Source organism: Cucurbita moschata, unplaced genomic scaffold, assembly GCF_002738365.1.
Source record: "Cucurbita moschata cultivar Rifu unplaced genomic scaffold, Cmos_1.0 Cmo_Scf00001, whole genome shotgun sequence".
NCBI lineage: Eukaryota > Viridiplantae > Streptophyta > Magnoliopsida > Cucurbitales > Cucurbitaceae > Cucurbita > Cucurbita moschata.
Window position 1 is genome coordinate 6,173,418 of NW_019268517.1, and position 13,691 is coordinate 6,187,108.

A 13,691-nucleotide genomic window follows, 5' to 3' on the forward strand; every position below is an offset into this window, starting at 1 on the left:
TTACTGAGTATAATTTTTATACTCATTCTTGCTATGTTTTTCTTTTTTCAGGAGCGTGAGGCATCGGTCAAGGGCGGGCATGATGGAGACGGAGATTGTCACAAAAAAAAAAAAGGTTGTCCCAGGGCGTCAGTCCAGTCTTTATTTTGTATTTGCTCGTAATTTATTTCCAAACTGTTAATTGTTTTTGTTTGTCTGTTCGAAAACTTTATTGGGAGTAAATGATTTTTTTTTTCTGCGTACTTAAATTATTTTGTGCATTCATTCTTCCTCCGCTCTAGTTCTCTCATATTTTGTGCATTCATTCTTCTTCCTCTCTAGTTCTCTCTCAACTCTCTCTCTCACTTTCCCTTTGGGAGGACTTTTGATACGGTTTCATTTGTACTTGGAAAAGCAAAATTATCTATTTGTCCCTCTATTGAGTTTTTTATTTTTTTTTTTATTTTTATATTGGGGTGCTACAATTGGATTCCTCGGTAAATACTACAAAATAAGTAAATTTTTTAGCCAAGTATGCAAATTTTTTTCTACAATTCTCTTGTCAGACATGTATTCTTTACTTCTCATCTTGTTGGAGATTATCATCACTCCTGCAAAATAATTTGTGATACTCTCATCTTTCGACATCTCTAGGATCTCAAATTCTCTCCTTAATATATTAAGAAGAAATTTCTTCAGTTTTTGGTTTCCACCAAACTTCGATTCATTTAGTCCCAGACAATCTTGGCTGTGCTACGATCAAAGATTTGTTCAAAGACAGTATGATCATTTCCTGGAAAAGGTAATGCATTACTTGGTGATCTTTGAGTATAGCATCATCAAGGTGCTTCTTTTGTGCCTCAGTAGCATTGTTCATTCACTGGTCTTGAGAAACCGATCTCTACCACACTCCATGAATTTTCCATCAACTCACTTCAGTGATCATAGTGACCATCGAAGTGAGGGATCGTCGTTAAAGTTTATCTTCACTCATACTCTTTATATTCGATCACTCAAAAATTGCTACTTTACAAAACTTAGTGGTGGCACTATACCAATTGAAAGGTTTTGACATAAGAATAACTAAGCCAAAAACATAAACCACTTAGTTTTCAGTTATGAATTATTGAATACTGACTTTTATAGCCTTACAAATAATCAGATAAATAGAAACTAACCACAAATATTGGTGTGAATGTTTGATTAATCCACCACACCTAAATGGTGTGAAAGTTATCTTATTTATAATCAAATAAATTACAAGGATATGGAAATAGTAATAAATGGAAATAACAATAAATGGAAAGATACCTATAGTAATAAGGCAAATGTTAGATATTTGCCTTATAATAAAATATCAAATATAATATATATGGTAAACTATAATTTATTACTAAATATCCTTAACAATTGGAAAGTAGTTAAACTAAATAGCTAAAAAAAAAATACTCTAACTATCCCAAATGAATCGATATTTATTTAACTATATTTGACATAATCAAATTCTTATAACATCTTGAAACAACTTTGGAATTTTGTTTCTGAATGCTCTCCTTCACCGTGCAATGTTTTTGTAACAACCCTAAATTTTAACTATTTAATTTAAGGTTATTACTATACCTTGAAATGAGGAATATACGTTAAATGGGCCCTGTTCATAAATGCTACTTACACTCGCCTTTTATTACCTCGGGGAAGAGAAAATGATTACAAGGGAAAGAAAGGAAAAGAACATTATTGAAGTAAAGGAAAAGGAATAAAACCGAAATGAATGTCTTATACTACCCTATGGTTTATTATGCAAATAGAATTCAACCTATACTCACCTATACTAATGATGCAAACTGAATTCAACCTAGACTATGAAATGGAAAAACAACTACCCTATACATGTGCCACGGTCCCGGGGTGTACCATGCCGCCGTCGATGTCACATGGGTGCTTTGCCCTTATCTGAAAAAGTAAAGTAGCACGAGGCTTGAGTATTTCTAGAATACTCAGTAAGTGACCCCCTATCGGGGTTATGCAACAATCACACGCAATGAAATGATTGGACCTATCGTTTCGTTTTTCCTACAGTGCTGTCCTAACGGGTAATCGTGGACGTGTACTATATACTCTACACACAGCCCATACATGCGAGTATGGGCTCACCAGCTAGTTCGCACACCGCTGGGCCACTTTCCTTATCTGGTGGGCATACTCTAGGAGCCCCTTATGCCGGGACTCGTTAAAACTAGTAACCGTCACGGCAGTGCTATGCAAAGCATAACGATCGTTGTCCTGCCATTGGATGTACGCGTCCATACCCTCATGATGGGATAGGGGTATCCCCCGAGATGCATGAACACACAATATGGATGAGGTCCCCACTAGTCCTATATTTAACATTAATGAACATAACCTCTTGTCACGTTTCATGCTTATATGTCATTCTCATTTTCATTTCTTTACGCATCATACATATTCCTATCGGGGTTATGTTTCCATGCAATTTACCATATTTCATGTCATACAATTCATGCTGTTTACATTCAAATATTTCGTACAATCATGCCATAATCATTCAGGAACCATATATCGTCACATGCATATCATATCACATCAAACAAAGCAGCATACATAGCATACATTCACGTTCACATGATTTCGTACTTAAGCACATTAAACTGGCATACAAATCAATGACACGTGCAAATCCACGAGCACGTGCCAACATACAACAATTAACGCGTAACCTACGACGGGTGAGCCACTTACCTGGTTAGTTTAAGTCGTTGTCACGTATATATTCTTAATGAAATTTCGATTCCGTCCTTTGAAATTCAAGTCAACCTATGTGAGCCCATGACATCAGTTTCAAGTTTCAACTCTATAAAATTATTTCTCTAATTTGCATGGTTAAAATTCTGATAGACAAAATTTAATCGAGTTTTATGCCCTCTAATATTTTCTGTTTTATTTTTAAATTCTGTTCAACCAATCTTCTCTCAATCTTCCCTCCTCCCTTTGTAATTATTTTCCTTCTGGAAATAGATTTTCAGTTCTGTAAACATTTTAAATAAGATATTCCTATAATTCTATATTTATTTTCATTATGTAAACACATATATTGTTGGCCAATTTTAATCGATAGGTTGGCTACTATCTTACCTAATTTATTAATCTGCCAACTAAAATTTTATTGATTCTAACCTTATTTCCTATTTCCCATGCTAACAAAAAAAATCTAATTAATTGAATATGGGATCTAATTATTACTTGATCTAATAAAATATGAAAGAAGATTTAATCCTAAATTTCCTATTGGCCAATTTTAATTTTGGCTACTATCTTACCGAATTTATTAATCTAACAACTAAAATTTTATTGATTCTAACCTATTTCCTATAACTTTCGATGCTAACAAAAAAATTTAATTAATTGAATATGAGATCTAATTATTACGTGATCTAATAAAATATGAAAGAAGATTTGATCCTAAATTTCCTATTGGCCAATTTTAATTTTGGCTACTATCTTACCGAATTTATTGATTTGACAACTAAAATTTTATTGATTCTAACCTTATTTTCTATAACTTCCCATGCTAACAAAAAAAAATCTAATTAATTGAATATGGGATCTAATTATTACGTGACAAATATGAAAGAAGATTTGATCTTAAATTTCCTATAACCATAACTATGAAAAAGAAAAAAAGAAATAGGATTTGACCATAATAATAGACCAATATGGTAGATCTACATCATATCCAAACACCATTTTACTTTTTCCCAAATCTGACATTTTTTCTATTTTTTTTTTTATGAACCGTGATATGGTGGAGTTGAGGGAAGAGGATGCTGTTGGGATGAGAGGTTAGGGAGGTGGGTAAATTTTATTTTTATTTTTATTTTGAAGTAATCCTTTTTAGTTATTTAATTATGAATTATTATTATTTTTATTATTCTGATGAATTGCTCTATTGTATGCAAGCTTTACAAATGGTAAACATTCGTCACAAGAATTAATATTCTTAGAAATAATAGACCTAGCAACGCTTCTAATGTTTTATTAGCCACCTCAGTGCATTTTGAGAATGACATGTAGTTGAAAACAAGAATTAGGTACTCAATTTACTCAAAAACTCAATTTACCTAGGAGTGACTTAAAAATTTAACATCCCTATCACTAACAATTATTCTAGGGATTCCATGTAATCTTACTACTTCCCTCATCAATAAGTATGCAACATGCAAAGCATGATCCTGCATAACATAAAATAAGTCATTTTACTAAATCTATCTACCACAATAAAAATACTATATTTACCCTTCTGTGCTGCCAACCACGAACAAAATTCATAGATATATTATTCTAAGGTTTGTAGGTACATTCAACGGAGTATACAATACATTGGGTTGTGATTTAGATTTAGCTTCTTTGCATTTAAAATATTGGATACAAAACTTATGAACATCGTGCTTCATCTACGGCCAAAACAAGTGTTCAAGCAACATATTATAAGTTTTATTAATCTCAAAATGTCCCATTAAGCTAACACCATATGCTTCTTTTACCAGTAAATCAGAATTTAGGAGTACAAAGCTTTTTTTTCTTAAATAAAAGAAAACACATAATAATCTTTCGCAAGACAAGATGCATTAATAGTTTCAAAGTCGTTGATTAAAGCAAACAATTTTTTAAGTAGGATAGTTCAATGCTGCTGCATTTAGTTTTTCACTAAAATGTTTTCCTTCTTGCATCAAAACAGCCCCTATGTCCAAATCACTGTATCATACTCAATTTCAAAAGTTTTACCAAAGTTAGCAAGACAAGTAATGGTGCCCTTTAGCTAATTTCTTCTTAAGCTCATCGAATGCATTCTTTTGTATATCCTCATTAAAAACAACATTCTTTTTCACTAAGTCATTCAATGTTGCAGCTATGGTACTTTATTAATCTCTTATAGAAACTAGCTAATCGATGAACTCACGTGCATTTTTTTGTGTGTTGGCAAACCTCGAATGACTTTAACTTCTCTATCTACTTCTATTCCATTTTGACCAAATATGAAACTAAGAAAGTGAATTTTTTTCATACAAAAACAAGACTTATTGAAATTAACATGAAGTTTCTCTTTTTGTATGTGTAATCAAAATTGACTTAACATGACACACATGCTCATACAACGTCTCCAAATAAATTAAAATATCATTAAAATACACAACATTCTTCCCATATATTCTCTCAAAACCCGATTAATTAAGAGCATACACAACACCAGCTACTGAATAATAGTAGATTTTTTTTTAAAAAATTTTTCTATTAGGGTTTAGGGATATTATCAAATTTTTTAAATCACTGGACTGATACTTCTTATGAAAATATTTTTCAATTCTTTAAAAAAAATTAGAGATATTATTAAAATTTGTACACGTGTGCATTTTTAAACCGAGGTACTTAGCAAAAAGAGATTTTTTCTCTCCTAATCTTTGACCAAGCAATTAAAATGATCTCAAATCATTTTTTTTAAAAAAAATTAAAATTAGGGTAAAAGCGCCTATTTTACCCCACCCACGCTCTTTCACTATTTCTGCGACGGCGACCCTTCTCAGATCTGCAACAGTATCCACCTCCGCCGTTTCACCACCTACCCGACCACCTCGCTCATCTGCAACGCCCAACTTTTGCTTTCCCGGTTCTGCGGCGGAAAAGTGCTTCCAGCGATGATCGAGATACACTGTGATTAACTTAGTGCGTTAGTTCCCTTTCAGTTACGATCCAGTCGGCAGCGACGTTTTCAGCAACTCCAATCGTTAGGAATTGAAGTGCATTAAGGACCTTAGTAAGTAGTTCACATTTTAGGATTGTTTGATTATATGATTCTTGAACTTGTTTGATTACTTTTATAAGTTGCATCTACTGTCAAATTGATGAATTGTGTGCTTGGATATGTTTGAGAAAATACGCATTGTTTTGACTGTGACACAGAATGATACCCCCAAAGAGCTACCCTTTTCAACTCAATAAGCCTCAATAGTAGATAAGGCACAAATGGAGCTGGAATTGTATACTCAGGATGGGAGAAAGAAGTAGAATGTAAATGCCCTGCCCTAGGAGTATATTGAAGGTCTAACGAAGAAGGAGAGGAAGAAGGAAAGGAACATGAGTAGATGAAAGAGATATTAGGCATTCGAACAGTGAATGCTGTTGAAGGTAAAAAAACTTGAAGATGAGTGGCAATGTCGACCGAGGATGCTAGGAGATCGAGAAATTTGAACACATTTAGAAGCTTCCAAAATGATTTTAAAAACGCCTAAGTTTTCTGTTTGAATTCATTTCAACATCAGAGAAGAGAGGGAGGAGGACACATCTTCGAAAATGCTAAATAGAAGAATCTGAAGTTGACTTATCGAACCCAACCTCTATGGATCGATCTGGAATGACCAGACGACACATTCGTAGAACATAAGAACCCTTAAATGTTAAAGCACCTTGCACATGCCTGCTTGCTGGTCTAGGCTCACCACCCTTCATGATGAAAAAGACATTCATACACTGCCCACAATAAACACTAAAAATGCAGGCTCATCTTTCTGCCCCGTGACTCCAGCCTCTTAAGGAGAAACCCTTTTCACACCATAGTCAAATTTATCCTTGTATTTCTATTATTTTTTTCCCATTTTTATTACAATTCAATATGCTAATGTCAACTTGTATATTTTCCTGCTAACTGTTAGGTAGTTAATAGTTGAATGATGAGTTCCATTGTATGGTTGTGACAAGCTATGTACCAGAATTGGTTTGCTGTAGTGATGACTAATGAGATAATTCTGTTTGTCTATCTAATGGTGCATCTATTTTGTGATATTCCATTGCTCGTGTTTTTCTTTAGGCTTTAGGCTCCAGTAAGTATTTATAGCACAACAGATGTGGTTGTACGTGTTTAGAAATTAGGAACTCAGAGGTTCGGCATTGTGCTGCATGTCTAACTTAAAAAACCTTTTGTCTAAACCTAAAGGTCATAGATTTATTTCCTTCTCCTCCCATGTCAAGTGCTAAAACTGTTTTGATCTAGATGACCATCCTGAAATGATGGTTTTCAGTTTTGGACTTGGTTAACCTTAAACTGGAAGTTTATTTGTTTCATTTATTTTTTTAGGGAATTACACAAATTGCAAAATACAAATGTGACTTTGTGTTACATTCTTTAATTTACAAGAACTAATGATAACATATTCGATATTACCCCTAAATTTTGTCGTTGTTTAAAAAATACCTCAATTATTTCAAAAGTTGCAAGAATTATCCTTGTTGTAAATGTTTCAAAATTACCCTTTCATTAGAATGTTGAATGAAAAGTCACTGTGTCTTAATATGGTTCTTTCAAACTTAATCCACACAAGCATTCTAGTTATTGCCAAGTCATTTTAAGTAATATTCACGTCAATTTTTTTTTTTTACAATATTCTAAAGAATTTCTGCTCGAAGGGTGGTATTGAAACCTTTATGAAAAGTAATTTTTTTTAGGAAAAACAATTAGACACACACTTCCTGACTTGTTTGCAGGGTAAGTGTATAGTCGTTATGGATTTTTAAATATATTCTTCGCTTTTACCTTTCGTTTCAAATAACTTTCTTGTTGATGTGGTGAAATAAGATTTATGAACTCTGCTGTTGTATTTGTATGTTTCTTTTGTTATAGCAATATATTTTTTCATTCACAAAGAGTGATGATAGGATATTAAATACTATAGTATTTTTATGATATTATACAAGTAATGATATATTTAAAAGTACAGTATCTTTTATGTTATCTTGTCAAAAGTTAGTTTTTATGAGAAAAGAATATTGGACACAGGCTAATTTACAAACTGTAAATGCATAGTTATTATGGATTTTTATATATGTTCTTCACTCTTAGTATTAGTTCCAAATAATTGTCTTGCTGAAGTGCTGACATTAGGTTTCATGAACTCTGATGTTGCATTTGTGCGATTTTTTGTTATCCTTTTATTTATCATGAGGGATATGCTAAATAATTGTAATATTTTTCCAACTTTTCTTCAGGTATGAAGCCAATTTTTTGTGGAAACTTTGAGTATGATGCTCGACAGCCTGATCTAGAAAGACTTTTTAGTAGATATGGCAAAGTTGATAGAGTAGATATGAAATCTGGTGAGCTTATAGCGATGGTATATCTGTTTGTGTTTTGATTCCTTTTGTCTTATAATAAACTTATGAGATGCATATTAAAAACTTAAAAGAAGACGTTTGTGTTTTGATTCCTGAATTTGTTTTAAAGGTATTGTATTATTTGTATCATGTCAATGCATATCAATTAGAAAAAAGTTGAAAGGTTGATGTTGAAACGAGGTGCTTGCACTTTGTGAAGTTTCTGTTAGTCTTAAATATATGCAAAATACTGAACTGAAAAAGTTACTATCCGCTAAGAAGCGGTGGATTCAACCTCGGGAAGGCAATTCAGCTGTTGGAAATTCCCCCAAAATTGAAGTTGTTTGCATTGCATTTGGTGCCTTGCAGTACGCATGGCCATCATCCAGCATATGAAATCAGAGAAGGCAACATTTGTTGAGCTTTTTCGGTGGGGGATTCTAAAAGACTTTGAGAAAAGAAGAGCGTACTTTTTAAATCCTGAACCTCCTTGGCCAGAATTTTCTTTGGTGCAGGATTTTCTTTGCATATTCATCATAATCTTCTTGGATAAAGATCGCTCTTCAGAATTGAGTTTTCCGCCTGTGACAAGCTTCCTCTTCTTGTTTCCAAGAAGATTCATACTGATCCTCAATGGCACTACCATCTTACATTTTACTCCGACATTTTGCTTTCCAGTTTCCATTCCTCATGACTTTTGCCTGCCTACAATTCATACACTGTTTCACGGTTCAAACATAAACAACCTCATCTGAGGCTGCAGAATAATGGAGAAGGCACTTTCTATTTGTAGATCCACCATGAGACATCCTGTTTTGGATTATTGCTCCTTGCACCACTTAGGACACGACACAAGGTTTATAGATTTTACGGTGGTTGCGAATATTTCTTTCTTATGGTAAGATATTTTTGTGGTTTCTTGAATATTTGTTTGAGAAAAATGATATTGCATTTTAAGAAATTCTTTGGTGGGAAAATTCTCATTTTTATCGCTGTTGGTGTCTCACAGATGCAACAACTAGTCATTCAGTTTTTGTTGTTTGATTGGTTTACAGGTTTTGCTTTTATCTACATGGAGGATGAGAGAGATGCTGAGGATGCTATCCGTGCACTTGATCGGAGAGAGTTCGGCCGAAAAGGCCGCAGACTACGTGTTGAGTGGACCAAAGTAATGTACATTGATATGGCATGCTTCCAATTTCCTTTTCATCCCTTTGGGGAGCTTTTATTTGATTTTATTTACTATACCTTTAAATTGTATTTCGTTCCATAATTCTTTTGCTCTATAGCAAGAACGTGGCATTAGAAGACCAGGTGGAGGTGGAGGAGGCTCAAGGAGATCCTCTACTAATACAAGGCCTTCGAAGACTTTATTTGTTATTAACTTTGACCCATATCATACTAGGACAAGGGATTTGGAGAGGCACTTTGATCCTTATGGTAAGATATTGAGTGTAAGGATCCGAAGGAATTTTGCATTTGTCCAGTATGAATTGCAGGAAGATGCCACTAGAGCATTGGAGCTTACAAATATGAGGTGAGTTTTCCGTCATTGATTTGCATTTTATTTGTACTACGGTCATGTATTGAAGTTTGATTAGTCAATCCACCTTTGCCTCTGTTACACAGACCATCTGAAGGAAATTACATTTATATTTTCACTTGAACTAGGCCATTGATTACATATTCAGTTATCGTTATTATTGTGTACAGCAAATTGCTAGATCGAGTGATTTCGGTGGAATATGCTGTTCGAGATGATGATGAGAAAAGAAGTGGATATAGTCCAGATAGGAAATGTGATAGGTCTCCTGATAGAAAACGGCGATCCCCAAGTCCCTTTAGAAGAGAGCGAGGAAGCCCTGATTATGGCATCAATGGTATTAGCCGCAGTCCATATAAGAAACAAAGGGCTAGTCCTGATTATGGAAGTCGTCGTAGTCCAAGTCCTTATCAGAGAGACATGGAGAGGGGTTCTCCTGATTATGGCCGTCGTCGTAGCCCGAATCCTAGTCCTTATAGTAGGAGGGAGCGAGAGAGATCAACTGACCATGTTAGGGCCGCTAGACACAGTTCTCCTCATCAGAGGGAAGGAGCAAATGAAGACCCAGTCCCCAACCGAATTTGCAGTCCTTATGAGAGAGAGAGGGAGAGCCCTACTGGTGAACGTCGCAGTAGCTATAGTCCTCGTGATAGAGAGAGATCAAACCCTGACAATGGTCATGACCAACGGCTAAATACAGTAGGAGAACCTGGTGATAGCCCCAGTTTTGGTGGGACTGAGAGCCCAAAGCATCGGGGATATAGCAGGTTCGTTTTCTTCTTCTCATTGATCCTCTTTCTAAATTTTTCTTATGCGTTCATGTTTTATGGTGTTGCAGCCGTTCCCCTCGAGCTGAGGAATGACGAAGGATTAACAAAATGAGAAATGATGTTGATCTCAATCTGCTTCAGAGTATGTTTAGTTGTAAATGAGTCTCAGAGGTTACTGTTAGGATATTGTTTTGTGATTTCCAAGTACACTCATGCTTCAATTTTAGTGATTAAATGGCTATTCTGTTACTGGATTTAATACCACAGTCGAAATAAGTAGCACCCTTGTCCATATTTTGACAAGTATTTCATCTTTGTTCCTTGTTGCTTACCTAGTTTTATAAAAGTGAAACTGTTTGGTGTTGATCTCGATTATAAGAGGGAGTTTGGAATGACTTTGATGAATATGAATTAACATGTACTCTCGACCAAGACCATTGTTTCAAATCTACTTGAAAAACAGAAATGGAATGACTTTTTAGAAGGGTTGGAAGTGCTTTTAGCAGCTTAAAAAGCAAGTTCTAAAATTAATTTTCATATTTAAATGCAGTGTTTGATTGTATAATTTATAAAGATTGATTTAGAAATTTCTTACAATGTTGCATAACATCGATCTTTGAATGTTGAATTTTAATTCTGGTGTTATCAATACTTCTCTGAATTGGTTAATCATTAGGACTAAGGATTTATATCAATTTCATTAGTTTTATTTTTAAATTTGATGTAAAGTACACTTGTGGTTCCTACGGTCTTGTTTGGTTACTAAATTTCTAAAAAAGTTTCATCAAGTAGGTTTTAAAGGGTTCATCGACTATTAGTTTTGGTCACAGTTACAGTCATACTTCCTCAATCTTGTGTCGTAACCTTGTCACACTCACGATAAGCTTTAAGGGGTATTCAAACCCCATTCACATTTTTCGCTCTTTGTGGCTTCGTCAAGTGAGGTTTGTTTTTGTCAATCGATATTACTTGTGCGAAATTTAAACTTGTACGGCTACACACATTGCCTGCATGTGCATGTTCAATCGTTTGCAATACAAATGACTTACAAGTGACTTGCCTCTACACTAAGACAAGTCATTCGACTCAACTTCGAGCCAAGGTCCCCCAATGCAACGTTGCACCCCATTATTTCATCTCGGTTCTCAACAACCTGTTTATCGTGATACCATCCCATGTCTCGAGACAGCTCGACCACATCTGCTTGAAAACTAGCTCATGTGTCGACCATCTCATCAAGACATCCCAAACATCCATTCACTCGGGTGCTCATCAGGCATTAGACTCTCCAATGTCCATACTAGATCATTTACAACATCTGTTTTTCCATAATAGATCATTTACAACATCTGTATTTCCATACTATATCATTTACATCTGTTTTTTCATACTAGATCATTTACCACATTTGTTTTAGAAACAGGTGTATGATCCAACCTCTAACACATGGGCTAGGGCACAATACTGACACGCTCGTGGCATTTGGCACTGTTCTTGAAAGACCCGTTTGAAAGGAAGATGCTCAAGACGCTCATCCTGCGATGCTCACCCACGTATGACACACATACTTGGCATAGGATAGCTCGCTTAAGCCACAGGTCAAAGGTGGTGGAGAGTCGGCACCTCCCCCTACGGTACATTTTGAAAAAATTTCAATCCTTCTCAAGTAGACATCATTTTGACAAGTGGACATAGGACCACGTGCATAGTCCGTTGAGTATCTAATTGACACCAAATTTGGTGAGCTTTCATCTTTCATATAGATGGACTTAAATTTAGAGCTGCATATTGAAACTTTGACTTCTAAGGTTATGGCCTGGGTCCTACCCAACCCTCTTTGAGCTTGTCTTTGATACTCTGTCCTCTCGTTCTTTCGAACCTTGTGTATGCCTCGACTTAATTTAAATGCACACTCTTGGTGTGTTGGATGATGCGCTGTTCTCCTCGGTCGCATCATGACATTTTTCAAATTTGGCCCTCAGGTGGCTACAAGGGCACCACTTGAGGGTTGCCCTTGTCTATATTGCATGTGGGGGGTCACAACCTAGTTTCTCTCGGTGAAGTTGTGACACTCTCCCCTACTTAACCTAGACATCGTCCTTGATGATTTTCTCGGAGGCATAATCGATCATGGATTGTGATTCTCCCCCACTTAATCTTGGCATCGTTCCAATGACGACCCGAATATTGGATTGTTTGCTCGTTTGACCCCCTAGCTTGTTCGTGCTTTTAGAATGAATGGGGAAACTTGCGCACTACTTATGAGAAAACTGTATTGCAAAGGTTTGTCAAAACATACTACACGCAAAGACTATTCCAAGAAAATTTTGGGCTGAAGTTTTGCCCACATGATCAACTATTAAAAGCATCTTGTTACGTGTGTCTTGATGGGTAGTTACGTCCTTTTCCTCTCGGTTAATATCACAAAGTTGTCCTAATCTCTTTAAGATCTTTCATACTTACCCTCATACTTAATCTTAATATCATATATGAGTCTCATATAGATTTTCGTAGTATTTTTGAGTCTTTTAAGGTCTTGAAATTATCTTAGAATTCTTATAGACATATTTTGGTCATTTACCACCCATATCTTTGTTTAACTTCTCATCATATTCAAATGGTCTTGTAACTTTGTATAATTAGTTTAAACCATGACATAAGGTTCCTCATTATTTTAGTCATTTTACACACACCTTTGGTTTAGCCTCTTATCATAATCTAATTGTCACCAAATTTCATACATAACCTTATCATGTCATATTGAGTCTTCTCTAAAAATTTCACGAGTAACAAAATTCATTTAGAAAGTTTGTGGCTCAGACGCTTCATTGAAATCAATATTCATATAGACAGTAAGATTGGAAAACCTTCCATACTTAACTTTAATTTCAACTTTCATCGTTCCCTTCCTCATCATCCTTTTTTGCGTCCTCTAGGTGACATGTTTCTAAGATCAACATATAGCTTTCCTTAAGTCTACTCCTCGCTATCATAATTCACATCATATTACATATCATCGTAAAAATACAATTGGACCAGTATGATATTTTCACAAACATATAAATAGGTCCAACATCATTCTTCAGCAATAATAAAATCAAAGCTACTAAATTCTATCATAAGCTACATTGTCATGCGCAATCAATATATATATATATATATATATATATATATATATATATATATATATATATATATATATATATATATATATATATATATATATATATATATATATA

At 34.7% G+C, this 13,691-nt stretch overlaps 1 protein-coding gene across 4 annotated transcripts; it reads left to right on the forward strand.

Moving 5' to 3' along the window:
• Positions 1-5,514: 5,514 nt before the first annotated feature.
• Positions 5,515-10,821, forward strand: LOC111445933 (serine/arginine-rich splicing factor RS40-like). 4 transcript variants are annotated; one of them, XM_023084487.1, is made up of 7 exons: positions 5,515-5,809; positions 5,956-6,180; positions 8,035-8,142; positions 9,195-9,307; positions 9,429-9,676; positions 9,853-10,449; positions 10,521-10,821. In XM_023084487.1, the coding sequence occupies exons 2-7, from the start codon at positions 6,138-6,140 to the stop codon at positions 10,543-10,545; spliced, it is 1,134 nt and encodes a 377-aa protein (XP_022940255.1). In that variant the 5' UTR covers positions 5,515-5,809; positions 5,956-6,137; the 3' UTR covers positions 10,546-10,821. The 4 variants fall into 4 exon arrangements, with proteins under 4 accessions (XP_022940255.1, XP_022940263.1, XP_022940271.1 ...); XM_023084495.1 differs by lacking the exon at positions 5,956-6,180 and having other exon boundaries at positions 5,516-5,809; XM_023084503.1 differs by lacking the exons at positions 5,515-5,809; positions 5,956-6,180 and adding an exon at positions 8,422-9,037 and having other exon boundaries at positions 8,088-8,142.
• The last annotated feature ends 2,870 nt before the right edge of the window (positions 10,822-13,691 follow it).

Excerpts from the sequence above, each read along its gene's own strand:
- LOC111445933 (XM_023084487.1), top strand. The coding sequence starts at position 6,138 with ATGAAAGAGATATTAGGCATTCGAACAGTGAATGCTGTTGAAG. Across the intron at positions 6,181-8,034 it reads AACAGTGAATGCTGTTGAAG|GTATGAAGCCAATTTTTTGT; the intron begins GTAAAAAAACTT and ends ACTTTTCTTCAG. Across the intron at positions 8,143-9,194 it reads TAGAGTAGATATGAAATCTG|GTTTTGCTTTTATCTACATG; the intron begins GTGAGCTTATAG and ends ATTGGTTTACAG.